Source organism: Silene latifolia, chromosome 2 (genome assembly GCF_048544455.1).
Source record: "Silene latifolia isolate original U9 population chromosome 2, ASM4854445v1, whole genome shotgun sequence".
Classification (NCBI taxonomy): domain Eukaryota; kingdom Viridiplantae; phylum Streptophyta; class Magnoliopsida; order Caryophyllales; family Caryophyllaceae; genus Silene; species Silene latifolia.
This window is the reverse complement of record NC_133527.1, coordinates 24,554,025-24,571,224: the sequence shown is the minus strand read 5'-3', so window position 1 is coordinate 24,571,224 and position 17,200 is coordinate 24,554,025. Positions and strand designations below refer to the sequence as shown.

General features: G+C 36.8%; 2 protein-coding genes across 2 annotated transcripts; one reads left to right on the top strand and one right to left on the bottom strand.

Moving 5' to 3' along the window:
• The first annotated feature begins 873 nt into the window (after positions 1-873).
• On the top strand, positions 874-9,004 carry LOC141642463 (uncharacterized). The gene is made up of 7 exons (XM_074451272.1): positions 874-1,192; positions 3,378-4,747; positions 5,044-5,730; positions 5,808-5,891; positions 6,431-6,506; positions 6,584-6,897; positions 8,520-9,004. Exons 2-7 carry the CDS (start codon positions 3,407-3,409, stop codon positions 8,709-8,711), a joined length of 2,694 nt encoding a protein of 897 aa, XP_074307373.1. The 5' UTR covers positions 874-1,192; positions 3,378-3,406; the 3' UTR covers positions 8,712-9,004.
• Positions 9,005-10,652: 1,648 nt separating this feature from the next.
• On the bottom strand, positions 10,653-14,231 carry LOC141642462 (proteasome subunit beta type-6-like). The gene is made up of 8 exons (XM_074451271.1): positions 13,938-14,231; positions 13,537-13,613; positions 12,968-13,023; positions 12,091-12,163; positions 11,882-11,993; positions 11,503-11,576; positions 11,186-11,260; positions 10,653-10,886 (listed from the first exon to the last, which is right to left on the bottom strand). The coding sequence occupies exons 1-8, from the start codon at positions 14,041-14,043 to the stop codon at positions 10,758-10,760; spliced, it is 702 nt and encodes a 233-aa protein (XP_074307372.1). The 5' UTR covers positions 14,044-14,231; the 3' UTR covers positions 10,653-10,757.
• Between the last annotated feature and the right edge of the window lie 2,969 nt (positions 14,232-17,200).

The following is a 17,200-nucleotide window of genomic DNA, read 5'->3' as shown; positions in this document are numbered from 1 at the left end:
TCATTACATCACTTCAACCAAATCAAATCAATCGTTAACCTACCGAGATAAAAGTTCAATCCATAACAACTACTCCCTCCGTACCACACCAAAGGTAACGTAGGGAAAAATGGAGTATTTAAGAAAACGTGGAAAAAGTAAGGGTAAAGAGGGAATAAATAGGTGGGGTGTGTAATTGGGTATTTAATTGTGAGTTGGTAGGTGGAGTATATAATGACATTTTGTGTAAATATCAAATGGTTATAAGGATAATTTGGTAATGTTGTGGGCCAAATAAGGAATGTTACCTTTGGTGTGATACGTCCGTTTATAGTAAGTATTACCTTTGGTGTGGTACGGAGGGAGTAATTAACAACTCCCGTCTCTCTGTGGTTCGCATTCATTTGTTTTGCTAGGGTATAAATATTATCTTTGCATAGGTACGCGATAAGCCTATTAATATTTTATACTCCGTAATTATAAATGTTCGATTTTTTTTTTATAAAAATATTTGATATTAAATTTAAATAAGTGATGGTAAACTTGACCTTTACTATAATTCATTTAATTTCTCACCCAAACCCATGTTCTAATCAATTTCTTTCGGCAACTCATTTCTCGTCTAAGTTATTCGCCGCATATGATATCCAAATACCAAGGACAAGCGTCGGACACGTGCCCAAATACCATGGACACGCGTCGGACAGTCAGACACGTGCCCAAATAAATGAAGAAGGTTAGAGATGGCTTATAAGCGTCCGACACATTTAGGCGTGTGTCCGACCAGTGTCGATGTGCGACACGGTGTTGGACACGGGACGACTGATTAAGAAGAGTGAAAACGTTTAATATGCATTTAGGCAGATTCGAACCGTCAACCTTTGGGCCCGACCCAACTCGGAATATTCAACTCAATCGCTTGTTTAACAGTCGCGACGCGTGTTATCCAATCGGAAAAATCATTGAGTCAACTCAGATCGGTTATCCCATCCACATACACCCAAACCCTAATTTCACACCCGAGTCACACGATTCGCTAATCTCGACTCACCTAACTCGCTCGATTCAAATCGTTCTTCTCCGATTCTCCTCCGATTCCGCCCCTAACATCGCCGATTTCTTCGTATCTTCTCAGAAAATCGCTAATATTCGATTTGCTTATGCAATTTGCGGTGTAAGGACGTAGAATATGCAGTAAAATCACATTTTTAAGGTATTATTGCATTTTTTCGACATTTGCGCAATTTAGATATTTTTGAGCTATGATTATGCGAATTGAGCATCTATTTCACTTATTTAGGTTATTTTTTTTTTCACTTTGATTCGTTGATTCTGGTAAATTGTGGTACATATCACTTTTTTACTTCAACTATGTAGTTTTTTGTGCAAGGTAATGCAGGACATTGTGTAGTATACTTGTGGAACTAGGACAGAGAGTGTCAAATGAGACGTCGATTATTTTAGTTAGTTATGACATGTGCATCCGCTAGGCGTCTGTTTAGAGGATGTATTAGTTCTGCAATGCAAATTCCTGCAGGAGACGGTCTCGAAAGTCCAATTGTATACGTTACGGTAGAATGGAACTCATTATTCATATCAGGAGTCTGTTTACAGAATGTAGTCCTTTTCAAGTAGGGATTATATAAATATTTGTGCCACTCAAACTCCTACAAGAGACGGTCTTGCATGTTTAACTGTATATGTAACACTGAAACAGTAGAATGGAACTCGTTATTCAAACTCTAAAGCTATATAACTGGAAATGTGTTATAAGGTAAAAGTATGCTTATATGTTAGCAATGATAATGATGCGTCTTTGCGGGTGTCTTAGGGACGAGTCATGGGAAGAGAGTTCCTTGACCTTGATTATCTTGTTAGGGTGTTAGTCGTCATCTTACCCCTTGAGATCAATAAAGTAGCCAAAAGTATTAGTTGGAGTTTGTTTAATAATTTGGTAAATGAAATGCAATTAGCCGGTCCTTGTTTTGAGGCAGTAATTGTTATATGTAACAAAATAGCAAAACTGCCAATCATGTAGCCATTTTTTTTTTTTTTTTTTTTTTTTTTTTCTGCGAATAAGTGGCTGTTTGCCTCTTTGTGTTGCTAAAATAAGGGTAAGACTACCTACATCCGACCCCCCCTTACCCCGCAATTTGCGGGAGTCATTGAGGCACTGGGGTAATGTTGTTGTTGTATAAGTGGCTGTTTTTCTCATCCTTTTAGTGTCAGCATCTACCTTTGAAACTTAAAAGTTGAGGACTTGAAATGGATGCAAGTATACTAAGAAATCTCTGTTTAATCACCGCACCGAAATGGCTGTGAAAACAGATAAGTTCTTTTGCAGTTTTGTAACTCTGTGAAATGATTACATATGAGAGGTGGAGCTGTGTGTTATATTAATCCTGTTATTTTACTTCCTGCACAGTAGTAAACTTTGTGATTGTTTGAGTAAATTTTTTTGTAGGCGTGTGTCTATGGCAATTCAGAATTCGAGTTACTTAGTATATCATAAGAGAAAAACTAGCACTTTAGCCCTAATTTCAGTATGGTCGCTTCAGCCTTCCAACTCACGGAACAAGTAGAGAGTAAGCTCATATACTTCCAATTTCCATGACCATAATGAACCAACAGATTAGCTATGGACGTGGTTCTAATCAAACGATTGTTTTAGATCTTACGAAAATAGAAAGGTATTGCCGTGTAAGATTTTTCTTATACATACGTGAGTAACTTGACTTATTTGACCATATGAACAAATATTTCTCGTCTTTTGACATAGGAGGTTGGCATTTTAGTCGACATGTTTCAAATGGTTGTCCATCTTAATTTTTACTGGTTCTGCTCCTAGGTTGGGAGTTCTACTGCAATAGCACTTGAGTTGCTAATATTTTTCTTTTCCTTGTTGCATATTCATTGCCAGATCTTAGAAGTTATATGTTTTCATGAACCATCAGCTACGGCTGTGGTTGGAGTGATGTGTTCCTAGGACAACTCTATGTGCTATCTGTAACTGCTTTTACCCTTTAGGGCTTGCTTGAAATGGGAGGAACTATTACTAGAGTAATGAGGTCAACACTAGTGTTAAATTAGAGGAGTGGTGGTGGTGAAAGGTTGAAAGACGTGGTGGTGGGGGAACTATTACTCTCATATTAGGTGAATGCATTACCAACCTCCCCATAGGGTAATGCATTACCACTATACAGTGCCCTCGTCCCTACCTTTTTCCACCTTCCACCACCTCCGTCACCACCACTTGCTACCACTTTAACACTTGTGGTGGGGGGGGGGGGGGTATTTAAGAACACTCTCTATACTGTTTTAATGCTTCTTTCAACAAGAAGTCCCAAGTGTTCGTTGACTTTTAAAGGGGGAAGGCTAACTTATCAATATTGTAACAGTTTGAAACTTGGGCTCTTTATATGAGGTAATGGGAGAACTGGCTCCCCTCCGTCCAACTGGATATGTGGACCCTGGTTGGGATCATGCGACTGCCCAAGATGCAAAGAAGAAGAAAGTTAAGTGCAACTATTGTGGGAAGGTAGTTAGTGGTGGGATATACAGACTAAAACAACACTTAGCTAGAGTCTCTGGAGAAGTTACATACTGTGACAAGGCTCCAGAAGATGTATATATGAAAATGAGAGAGAATTTGGAGAGTTGCCGTTCTAATAAAAAGCCAAAACTGTCTGAGAATGATCAGCAAGAATATATAAATTATCAGACTCCTGCTGAGGATAATGATGATCGGGCAGACACAATGGATAATGGTGGCAATAGTAGAAAGGGCAAGAGAGTGGTGAATGACAAGGGTTTGGTTGAGGTTTTAACTCCTCTTCGTTCACTGGGATATGTTGATCCTGGTTGGGAACATGGTGTTGCTCAAGATGAGAAGAAGAAGAAGGTCAAGTGTAACTATTGTGGCAAGATAGTTAGTGGTGGCATTAATCGATTTAAACAACACCTGGCTAGAATTCCTGGAGAAGTTGCTCCCTGTAAAAATGCTCCTGATGAAGTCTACATGAAAATAAAAGAGAACATGAAATGGCATCGTACTGGAAGAAAGCTCAGAAAACCAGATGACACGGATACACCATCTTTCTTTACGTATTCAGATAGTGATCCTGAAGATGATGAGGCAGAAGAAAATTCACTGTATGATACGGATAAAGTAGTAACTTGTAGTAAAAGATCGGCAAGGGATTTCAGAATGGGCGTTAGTGGAAGGACTTCAGGAAGTTGCTCTGACATTTATCTCAAAAGGTCAAGGCTAAATCCTACCTTTCTAAAGACACCAATACATCATATGCCACTTACTTACCAGCAAGGCAGCCCTGGGCCAAATAAGAAGCATCGCAGAGAGGTGGTGTCAGCCATTTGCGAGTTTTTCTATTATGCTGGGGTCCCTATGCAAGCCGCTAGCTCTCAGTCCTTCCAGAAGATGCTGGATCTTGTGGGTCATTATGGACCAGGTGTTGTTGGTCCTTCAAGCCGACATATTTCTGGTCGATTTCTACAAGATGAATTGTCCACAGTGAAAAGTTATCTGGCTGAGTATAGGACCTGTTGGGCGGTTACTGGTTGTTCCATTATGGCAGATAGTTGGAGAAATTCGCACGGCAGAACAGTTATTAATTTTTTAGCTTCCTGTCCTCGTGGCGTGTACTTTGTATCTTCATTTGATGCCACTGATGTATTAGATGATCCTTTAACTTTGTTCAAGCTGCTTGACAGAGTGGTGGACGAGATTGGCGAGGAGAATGTTGTCCAGGTATTTGCCTATCTTCTTCATTGTTTTTACAGACGTCCATGAGATGGTCTTAGACTCTTAATGGGTTACGAGACCACCCAGTGTAAACGAATACTTATTCTTTGACTTCCGATTTTATTGGTTTTTGACTTTATGGGTAAGATTTTGAATTAGAAGTTGGGTCTCACATTATATTCATATGAGACCATCTTTCATGACAGTCATTGAATTTTTTTGTTAGTGTATACGTTCTATGATATAATTTTGCCCTTTTTTCTGTCCCGTTTTACATAGTGTCGTATATATTTACTTTGTAGGTAGTTACTCAGAATACTCACAGTTACAGGGCTGCTGGTAAGATGCTAGAAGACAAAAGAAAAAAATTGTTTTGGACACCGTGTGCTGTCTATTGCATCAACAAAGTTCTTGAAGAATTTACAAAGATAAAGCTTGTTGGTGAGTGCATGGAGAAAGCGCAAAAACTAACTAAGTTCATCTACAACCGTAGATGGTTACTGAACCTAATGAAAAGGGAATTTACAGGGGGGCAGGACCTTCTGAGGCCTGGTATTACAAGGCATGCAGCCAGCTTCTTTTGCTTGCAAGGTGTGTTGGACTATAAGATAGAGCTTAGGCGGATGTTCCAATCAAGCAAATGGCTTTTATGTCAGTGTTCTAAGTCAGATGAAGGTAAAGAAGTGGAGAAAATTGTATTGAATACTTCATTTTGGAAGAAAGTGCTGTACATCTGGAAAGTAGTCGAGCCAATCTTGCTCATACTTCAGAAAGTTGATTGTTATGGTAACATGGCAATGCCATTTATATACCATGACATGTACAAGGTGAAGCTTGCAATAAAAAATCTTCAAGGGGATGACATGCATAAGTATGGTCCTTTCTTGAATGTGATTGAGAGTCACTGGAGTTCACTTTTTCGTCATCCCTTTTATCTTGCTGCTTACTGCTTAAACCCCGCCTATAGATATCGACCAGATTATCAATCGGTATGCTTCCACTGAAACTTTTTTGTTTGAATATATACTTACGTTTCTCGTGCTGATCTTTTTCTTTACTTGTGAAGAACCCAGAAGTAGCGCGTGGACTAAATGAATGTATTGTTCGACTTGGACCTGACAGTGGGAGACGGGTTTCTGCATCCATGCAGGTAATCTCTCCACGGACAATTTAATAGTCACAATTGTTATTTCGTAAATAACTGTGACTACTGTACACAAATTCTCTTATATAGTGGTCTTTATATAACATTATCATGAGACTAACCCATATTACATGGTAGTTGTTGGTTCTACTCCCTCCGTTCCACTCAATTGTTGTCCTTTGGGTTTGGCACAAAGACCAAGGAAAGAGGAGGGAGTCAATTATTAGATGACAAGTGGATCAAATTGTGTGTGAATGATCAAATTACTCATCAAATGCATTCTTAGAATAGAAAGGACAACAATTGACTTAGACACCCCAAAATGGAATAAGACAACAAATGACCGGGACAAAGGGAGTTTATTTTAGTGGGTTGTTGATCTTAGTTGAATTGGGTTGGTCTCACGTTATATTAATATGAGTCTCACAAGAGACTAATTGGTTATTGTAAAAACTAGTGAACAAGATACTTTTTTAATTTTTAACCTGGTAGATGACTAAATTTCGCTATCAATTTACATTAATGATTTCTTCTCTTTATTGCAGATTTCTGATTTCATATCTGCTAAAGCTGATTTTGGTACTGAATTGGCTATCAGTACAAGAACAGAGCTTGATCCAGGTTAGAAGATTAGATTTAGTATTAGAGCAAGAATTTTTGCTTGTGTTCATTGTGCTGAATCAGTTTCTTTGTGCCAGCGATATGGTGGCAGCAGCATGGTGTAAATTGTTTGGAGCTTCAGCAAATAGCTTTACGCATTCTTAGTCAGACCTGTTCCTCTGTTGGATGTGAACATAACTGGAGTATTCATGATCAAATTCATCATCAAAGGCAAAACGGTCTAGCTCAAAAGAAGTTAGATGAACTTGTATACATTCACTATAACTTGAGACTCAGGGAGCGCCAAATAAGGCCATCAAATGAGTTGATATCATTTGACAGTGCTCTTCTTGAAGGTTTATTCGATGACTGGATTGTGGAAGCCGAGAAGCCAACTATGCTAGATGATGAGGTATATCTCGTAACAGATTTTACTTGAACTCTTCACTTTTAGAGCGTTCCCCATGTCTGACATGACAGTCAAAGATATGGGTGTCGACTCCAATTTTATGTTACTCCGACACTTCAATTTAGACCAAAAAATTTAAAACTTTGCGGAAAATATCACCTCCAACACTCCAGCATTGTGTTGTGTCCGACCCTTGCAGCCGAGTGAGAATAACATAGGAATCTGTATCTGCCCATTCCGGAGATCCAATACTTCTTCTAGTAGCAAAGACAAAAGTAGAGACAGACAATTAGTCTGAATTATTTAGCATGATTTTCAATGGTTTTAAGCCTTATCCTAGATACTCTCTATTTCACTTTCAAAAATTTCATACGTTGTAACTATACCTCCAAGTTTAAATGAGTTGATATAATTCTTTTTTGAAGAGGTGTCTACATACCAGTATTTTCATTTTAGAACAGTCTCCTTTATTCAAAAAAAACTATTTACAGCTAGTTCGGCACTTGGATATGCATCCATATTCAATACTTTTTTGCATCTTGAAAAATTCGGTGGTTTCTTTCTTTCCGTAATTCATACTCCCTCCACTTTCCTATTTTTTCCCATGTGTTTTTTGGAGGTCAGAGCTACCAAACTTTGACCGTAAATATATTGGAGAATAAAAATTATTAATAAATAAAACTAAAATATTTACATTTATTATCAAACCATCTTTCACAAAATATTATTTTCTACAAAAGAAAGTACTCCGTAACATTTACATGTCAGAAATTACGGTCAAAGTTCCGGTCTTGGGAGACTGTAAAATAGCAAATGGGAAGAAAATAGAAAATGGAGGGTGTATATTGTAGGCTTTGTAGCCAACCAGCCATCATAGTGCATCTTTGTTACCTTTTCTGTTGGTGTTTTCCTCTAATTGCAGTGCTTCATCTATCTAAGAACCACGACCAATCTAGTAGCTCCAACATTGATATGCTGCCGCCTTTTATTGCCTGCCATACTTCTTCAGATATCTGGCATTCAAGTATAAACACAATGAAGTTTCTGCTGCCTGACAGCATAAATTGCATCTATTCATCAAAACATTCCTCGTCTTAGCTGAGATTGCCAAAGTAGTAATGAAAGAGTTATGCTGTCCAGACCATATGCATTAGAGAATTTATATCCATTTGGCCATCAGTTCCTCTGCCCGTCTATTACCATTTTCTTGCTCAAAAAGCCATCTTTGATTTCATCATATCTCTCCACCTCATGCTACATGACCTACATCTTGCCATTCTCCAGAGCATTCCATACAGTCTTACCTTTTAAATTGTTGCTGGTATTCCCATCACACCATATATTATGCTTATATTGTGCAACTTCCAAACCCATTTTTGTGATAAACATTGCTTTTTTCCTGATTTTGGCTGTGAGTGCCTGGTACATCTCTACTGTCTGCTTGTGTTCAGTGGCAAAACAAGATATTTAAAGGGCACTTCTCCTTTGGAATTCTGTAGGATGAAGTAATTGCTCGCTCCCTGACATTATTTCTTAGCCTACTATAGTAGATAGAAGTTTTGAGAGGATTATCTTTTACACTAACTAACGGCCTATGGAATATTATGTGCAAATTTCATAAGCAGGATATCTTTGACCCTGAAGACGGATACGACTGTGACATACTTGACTATGAAAATGGCATCTCTGATTCAAGGAGGGGATGTTTGGAGATGGTGACCCTAGCAGAAGCTGAACCCTTGGAAGTCCATCCTAATGCTTTTCCGACTACAGACGACCATGCTCTCGATTTTCTTGATGATGGCTTAAGTGACTAATTAATTTGTTGGAGGTTTTGTCTTTCCTTTTTGTGGCCATTGCTCAGGAGAGATCAATTCAGCAAGTGGCGCGAATTTTCCACCTCCAAGTGTTGATAGGGCGTCCCTGTTAAGTTCTCATTATTACGCTCTGTGTCATCTGAACCACCATGGTAGACGGAGGCTGCGGCATGGCTTTACCCGAATGCTTCACATACAAAAACTTGTAAAATGGCCAATTGCATAAAGTTGAATCGTTATTCAGATTAATTTGTAAAATCTCGTATCATCAAATTAATTTTTCGTTAAACTCTTTTACACTAACGGCTAACCAGAAGTTTAACTTTTAGCATAGGTGACCAGATAATTGCTTACAACCTTTCGAGATTCCTGTATGGATTTTGTAATCATACTGCTGAGATATGGAGCGCGGAGCACGCGATTTGGGTTGTATTCGATCAATTGTCCAAGGTTGCTTACTTCCTTCCAATGAAGGAAACTCTTGAGTTTAGAGGAGGTTGTTTCCGCTAACCAGTACGAGCTTGTGAGATTGCATAGGGTGCCGAAGGATTTCACATCAGATCATGGTCCTGGACATAACATTGGATGAAGCTTGCTCTCGGTAGTGTGTGATAGTTTTAGTACACATTACTCACCTTGGAATTTGGAAGTTGGACAATTCAAATCAGGTCACTTGGGGAGGATCCCTTTAAGCTACATACTGTAATACCCCGACACTTATTTTTGGAGCAACAATTTGGAATAAGCACGATTTAAGGAGGGCAGTGGGTGTTGCGACGCAACCATAGAGAACCGCATGCATCAGACCATAGCCCGAGAAATTATTGAAGGTGATCGGTCTTGTTCACGGCAGGTGGTATATTGTTTACCAAAATACAAGACCATTTACCACACTAACACTAGAAGAGGGCTCATGTTTGACAATTTTGTCCCAATGTGTGTACAATTTCCTAAAATATATAGCTACTAACATGGCCAGTGTTTGCTGTCAAAAAAAAAAAAAAAAAAAAATAAAAAATGGTCAGTGTTCAATAATAAACATTCAAATAAATCGGATTAAGTTGGATTGCGGGTCAAGTTCAGCTTCTTAGTTCGAGTCTCGAGTTAGGACATTCGAGCCAGATGAGTTTTGCCATTTATACATAGATGGATGAGTTCTTTTGGGTTTCGAATTTGTTTCGGTTGTGGACTTGTTGTTTTATCTATTTTTTATCATGTCTGGGTATATTTAGTTTTTAATTGTGGTTTTTATCCGTTAGGTCTAATTTAGTCATTTATAGTCATAATTAGGGACGAGAACAAAAAAAAAAGACCCGATTTTATAATTCTCAACCGAATTGAAACCTAAAATAGAAAACCATAAATTTGTTTTTTTTTTCCAACTCGGTTAAAATATGTTTAGTAAAAATGCAATTTGCTTTGGTTATTCAAAAACAGAACTGGTTTTCTTAACTAGTTGACCCAATAGTAGTCAATTAGTCATTGATCATAATAGAGAGAAAATAAGCAGCATGCCAAAAAGTTTAAAATCGGTTTAGAAACCCGGATCCTGCTCCGATTCATGTTTTGCTAGAAAACAAGTTTGGTTCTGATATAAGAATTCTTTTCTTTTCTTTTTCTTAAACCAAGTAACCAAACTGGATTTGAAAAGGGAGTGACTGACTATATTGGTATTTTTCAATTGCTAATTTGATTATGACATTTGCCTCTAATAATATAGTCGTCTTTAATTTCAACTTTTTTTCCTCCCGTAGTTTAATCATTTTCATATTTTTGCTGATTCATTATTTTCGAAAGTGATTTACAAATTTTGTGGGTTTACACTGCTATTTTTGCATGTTCCTGTAACTCTCGTCCATGAAATATATTTGATAATTTCTTTTCTTTTTTTTTTTTTCTTTTTTTTTTTTTTTTCATCATCATATTTGCAAGACATGAAAATTTCCACCAAAAAGTTCACTTATATGTACAACAGATTAAGATTATCACACGGTCACAAGCTAAAAACACGCTCCAAAAGGTAGAACCAGGATTGAGAGCAGCAGCCTATTCGCGCATGGGAGCATTAGCACCGCCCCAAATGTCTAACAATGAGTTTTGTGGCTCCATTTCTTCGTGCCATAACTGGAGCTTGTCACCCGGGTAGAACTTCCTTTCTGGACTGTCTTTGTCAATCTGAAACAACGCGAGTTTTATTTGCAGTGTGACTAGAATCACTAGATGCATATGGGTCACCACCACTCATACATAACAAAAGCTTAGCTGGTACATTCAGTTCACTAATGACAAACTGCCCTGAAACATGGGTCTTTTGGAATGGCCATGGGTCAGTTTGGTCTAGTCATATCGAGTATGTTATCCTATTTGAGTACAAGATTAGTCAAATTGGGTCAGGAGTTTTGCCCAATCTCCGTGTAAGTCTTATAACAAAAAAAAAAAAGCAGCCAGTTGATATTTTAAAAGGGAGTTCTTACAGTAACGGTTCGAACAACGCCACCACTAGCACCATCACGAGCAATAGCAAGCGAAACTGCTTTGACTACTAATGCCTGCAAATGATCGAACAAGAAAACATTTTGAAAATCAAATAAATCATCATTCTATAATCAATCCTAATAATCTAATATCACCCTTGTTTCTTCAAAAATATTGCTTGAATCATAACTGTATCCAACAACAGATCATATATCCCTTTATTTTTCTCGCTTTACTATTAGCGGGGTTGGCCGTGGGAGGGGCATAAATGTAATATTTGGGAAACAAACTGTGGGTCTGCAAAAGAAGTAAGTACCTCAGCTTCTTCTTTAGTCATACCCTCTTTCCAAGCTTGATCAAAAAACCCGTACAAGTAGGACGAGCCAGATCCTGCAAAAAACATGCAATATCAGAGGATATGTGGAAGCTTAAGGCAATTGCCTGCATAATCTAAGTTGCATTTATTAAATGCAGACGGAACCAGCAACAGAAGAACTAGCAGTGTTCATGACCAGCTCTTTCTAGATTTACTAACCTCCAACATTTAGCTGAATTCAGTTAACTTTATACATTCAGAACCTTAATTACACTATAATGTTGGCGACACATATATGAAGTATGTTGGTCCAATTAACTAACTCGTGAATAAATTGATATGAAATTGAAGTGGTCAAAAAACCGTGAAGGAGACATACCTCCAATAGCAAACGGTTGCTCAATGATGGTCCCTCCAAGTGGAATACCAAAAATTTTCCCTCCTTCGTGTTTACTCCAACCTCCAACTATGAGGCCAGTTTGTAGCATGTCCTGTAATAATTTAAAAACGGAAGATTACATAACACGGAGGAAAAGCTGGTGTAGGATAGAAAAGATTAGACAGCACAATGGTACCAAAAAGAATCACCTTATTATTATATGATAGTAGCCTAGCAAGATTTGCGGCAACTTTGACTGGCGCAGGCTGGTCCAACTGTATCCTGAAATACATAATCAGGCATTGAGAGTTAGCAAAATAGCAATGCACAAGAAGGATAGAAAGGGGAGAGGATATAATAAGTCAATGCAGAAAAAGTAAGTCTCAAGACTAATTTACGGTAAATACATGCAACAAGTTGAAAATCCTTTACTTAACAGCCAAAACATTGTCTTTTGGCCAACATTTACCATGGCACTAGCGCAATTTCTATGGGCGTAATGGCTAATAACCCTCTTGGCATGGAAGTTGAAAATCTTGAGATGCAGTCAATGAAATATTAAAATTGCCTGGTCACAAAGATGAACTAAAGTCATGAGAGGACGAGAGGTGGTGCTCACTTGGGTTCAAATCCCGTCAGCATCAAAATCACCCTTGTGGCTCTCTTTACAACAAAAAACAAAGATGACCTAAAAATATCTCATTCGCTTGATTTTGTGATTTCTTCATTACGCCACAACTGATGGTTCTATTTTCTTTTTCAGATGATCATCTTAAGGTCTAAGGGAGAGACGTCACCATACAAGACACATCACCACCCGACGTGAATGCTTGAGAGTACACTATAGTGGATATTTTTAGAAATTAAGTTCTATCCAGTTGGGCACATAAAGAAAAAACAACCCATTGTTTCCCAGGAAAATAATTACTTCATAGCTAGTCACAGGACTCACAGCCAAATTTTACTACAACAACGCTGTTAGTAGAATATCCCCCTCAAGAGGGAAGAATACCAGATACTACAGGAATTAATCATTCATCTCATCTAAAGCAAAGGAAGACAAGGATGACGAGAAGAATATCTTACGTGTGTTGGTGAAGAAAATACCGCGCATAATCCGATAGCACCTGAGAGTCTGCTGCCTGTAATGTGCCAATGTTAAACCTGTTCACTAAAATTAACGCTGCCAAAACATCTCTAAGGACTCTATCAGCATTGCATGTATTGGGCAAGTACAGACAGTGTGGCCAAATATAAGTAATGCCATCTATTCCTCATAGCCCTTTGACTATCAAGAAACATCAGCACCATGGGATGAAATCATTTACACAAAAAACAGACGGGTTCTAATGAATCAAGGTAACCCGTATCTCTAATATAATCTCCTACTAAATGAGCATTATTACCCCAGTGCGGCATTGCCTCAAGGACTCCTACTAAATTTTGTCTAATGATTAAACAATTACTCGTACAGCACCACGAACCAAACAAATTTTGTCTAATGATCCTGGTTATAGTGTTATACATTACTACAGACCTATCTATAGAAACCAGAGCCTACAGCACCAGGAACCAAACAAATGTACAGAGTGCTAAACACATGAAATAAAAATAAACCAAAGTTAAATCAAATGGGTACATAAATATGGGATTACCGATCCAGAACGACAGATATAGACATTATCAGTAAGCTTGGTAATCTTGTCCGATGCACGATTGGCAACATAAACACCTATACAACAAACACATAACCAACATGAACAAGACATAAAATACCAGCATTGTGAATCTCAATCACTAATTTTAGCACATGTTACAAACTTGAATTAAACTGACATACAAATCAAATTTTTCTAACGTGCCCTACAATTTCAATTTCAGTAAATTTCAATTTGAATTTCAACTTTTCTACTTCTAAAGCCCTACAATTTCTATAATCCCACTATTAATCCAACATTTAAAATTTTACAAAAATTACAAGGGTAGAATTAAATTAAATTTACAAAGTGTCAATGAGAATAATAATAAGAAGAGGGTCGAGAATTAAAGGAGTTACCGGTGCTAGTCCTGGAATCAGCGCCAAGAACAATGCCACCATTGTAGGTGACGCCAATAATGGTGGTTCCCATAGAATGAGGAGCCTTCATGTCTATCTTCTCCATTTGAACTTTGGTGTGATAAAACAAAGAGTTTCAGATCAAAGAATTTTCGATATCTTATGTGAGAGTACCAGTGACTTCTTACCCAAGTCGTTGTTCACTAATAATTGATGATTTATTATTGATTGATTAATAAGAAGACTATTTATACAAATACATAACCGTAGATATGGAAACATAATACAAATCCTAAGGAATCCTCAATAATACTTCCTCTGTAATTAGGGGTGGTCATCAGTGCGGGTCGGCCGGATCCGGGGCGGGTTGAGGCGGGTCGAGTCAAAAGTGACCTGTGAGGCGGGTTTATGGGTGGGTCCAGGTTTGACATTTGGGGCCCGGAACCGGCCCGAATATAGGGCGGGTCGGGCAGGCTGGTTTCATCCACGGGTCACAGACGGGCTGGGGCCGGGTTAGCAAGGCTGACCCGCACTAATGACCAGCCATATCTGTAATACTAAGAGAATAAAAAAGTTAAGACATTTTTCCGCCATTTTCCGCCTAAAAGTATCAAGCTAGAAGTTCGGGCTAATTTGTTGGGGGCTAATCCAGATTTATATTGGGTCTAACATTGGAGTTTTATGATTGAGCATTTAAGCCTAATACATTTTAATCTACGTATATCACATTTTTCTCATGTATATCTATCTTAATTAGTACTATATAATATTAAAATATATTATATAAATTTAGTCATTCTGTTGAATTAATGTGTACTCCTTACATTTTTTTTAATATTAGTTACTCTGTACTATATAAAAATTACAATAATTCAATGAAAAATTTTATATGGATAAAAAAGAATAAGTTGTTTCAATTAGGCCCTGTTCTTTTGGACTTAAAGTCACTCTTTATAAGTTAAGTTCAGCAAAATTAAGTTAAGTTCAGAAAAGTTCAGCAAAATTAAGTTAAGTTAAGTTCAGCAAAATTAAGTTGAAAAAGTTCAAAAAATTAAGTTCAGAAAAGTTCAGCAAAATTAAGTTCAGAAAAGTTAAGCAGAATAATAAGTTTCATAATATTGACGAGTTTTAAAAAATAGATACAATTTCCGTTCAAATCGGTTGTATAAACAATCCGAGATTAATTATTATTCTATATAATTTTTTCAAAAAAAAACATTTATTTAAAGCCGAATTCTTACCTATCCCCCGAAGGTATGTTAGAGCATTTTAATTACCGACATTCGTCATTGAGAATGAAAGTTGAAATGGCATTTGGTCAATTGAAAAAAAGGTGGAAGGTGTTAAAAGTTATGGCTCAAATGTCACCTAAGTATCAAATGTCCATTATTATTTCTAATTTCACACTTCATAATTTTATACGGATGCACACTCATGGGATACCTGTTATACAATATGTGAACGTTCTAAGGACAAAAGATTTAGGCATGTTTGATAAGAAGCGGAAAAAAGCTATGTACAAGGTGCGAAATAACATAGTCAAAAACATTTGGCGAGGCAATGGATTTGACGGGGTGCGCTCAAATGAAGATGAAGAAAGTGACGAGGAAGATGATAATATGGAACTAGATGATTAGAAAGAAAAAAAAGTAATGTGATTTACTTTTTATTTTTATGTATTAGGTAATGTGTACAAAAATATTAACTTATATAAATAAAGTATTTTATAATCTTTATTTGTGTTTTTAGTTATATTTCTTTATTATTATTATTATTAAATATTATTATTATTATTAAATATTATTATTATTATTATTTTTGAAGGGAATTATTATTATTATTATTATTATTATTATTATTATTATTATTATTATTATTAGTAGTAGTAGTAGTATTAAGTGAAATTAAATTAAGTTAATTTAAGTAAGATTATTTTAATTTAGAAAAGTTAAGCTATTATAAGTTAAAAGTTAAGTTCAGCAAAGTTCAGCAAAATTAAGTTCAGTAAAATTAAGTTCAGAAAATTTCAGCAAAATTAAGTTCAGAAAAATTAAGTTCAGAAAAGTTCAGCAAAAATTAAGTTCAGCAAAATTAAGTTAAGTTCAGAAAAATTAAGTTAAGTTCAGCAACTTTAAGTTCAAAAGAACATGGCCTTACATTAACAACTTTTTTTCTTCAAAAAAAAAAATAGTTTTAGTTAAAGTATCATTCCTGGTAAGATTGTTAATTTTATCTATCCTAACTCATAATACTACACGTCAGCAATTACAAATGTTAAAGATAAAACGACCAAATTGTTTAATAATTAAGTTCTCGAACAGTACAACCTAAAAAAAATCGTGTTTTAGCACGGGATTTGTACTACTCCCTCCACAAACCTATTTTCACCCCATTTGCTTTTGGGAGGTCAAAGTTTCCGAACTTTGACCGTAAATAGGTTGGGAAATAAAAATTATTAGATTATAAAACAAAAACATTTACACTTATTTTCATGACATCTTTCACGAAAAAAAATTTCAAGAAAAAAAAGTAACATATAGACTTCGAAAAACACGGTCAAAGTGTCGTCTTGGAGACCGCAATAAAGCAAATGGGGTGAAAATAGGTTTGTGGAGGGAGTAGTTAGTAATTGACTAATTATACAATAAAACGTATAGAATAAAGTAATCATCATAGAATAGGGAAATTAGACTAGGACTAGGAAGTATAGTATCCTTAATGCTTAATGACAGGTAACAACTACTTAGTAAAGAATCAAGTTGACTTGGCAGATGAGTTAATTAGGTCGGACTCGGACTCGGACTCGGGCTCGGGTCGGGTCGATTTTGGGCTTGAAAAGTACGACTCGGGGTAGGTTAGGTTATTTTGGGTTTGGATTATTTCCGAGTCAACTATTATCTAAGTTATTTATATATAATACTCCATAATTAATATGTAACAATAAACATTCGAGTCGGGTTGTATTGGGTCGGGTACATTTGGGTCCAGGTCAAGCTCGAGTCTTGAGTTCGGATGTCGGAACGGGTATATGTTAAGTTCTTCGCGTCGGGTCATTTAGGTTAACTTTCAAACCCAAAAAAACATACTGTAACACCCCCATACACCAAGGACCACCCTAGCATATAAAAGTGCTACCATCACGATTGCCCGAGGTAAGTATATCAATAGGGACCATCAAAGAACAATTAATAAATTGTAAAGTTAATACTATTACATGTCTCAAAACCCAAACTAAAGTGTAAGGAAATGTAAACCGACTACAA

Bases quoted from the DNA above. Each gene is read 5' to 3' on its own strand.
- LOC141642463 (XM_074451272.1), top strand. From the start codon at position 3,407: ATGGGAGAACTGGCTCCCCTCCGTCCAACTGGATATGTGGACCCTGGT. The intron at 4,748-5,043 runs GTATTTGCCTAT...TTTACTTTGTAG, and splicing joins GCGAGGAGAATGTTGTCCAG to GTAGTTACTCAGAATACTCA. The intron at 6,507-6,583 runs GTTAGAAGATTA...TCTTTGTGCCAG, and splicing joins AAGAACAGAGCTTGATCCAG to CGATATGGTGGCAGCAGCAT.
- LOC141642462 (XM_074451271.1), bottom strand. From the start codon at position 14,043: ATGGAGAAGATAGACATGAAGGCTCCTCATTCTATGGGAACCACCATT. The intron at 13,024-13,536 runs GTAATCCCATAT...GGCACATTACAG, and splicing joins ATATCTGTCGTTCTGGATCG to GCAGCAGACTCTCAGGTGCT. The intron at 11,577-11,881 runs GTATGTCTCCTT...TGTTTTTTGCAG, and splicing joins GCAACCGTTTGCTATTGGAG to GATCTGGCTCGTCCTACTTG.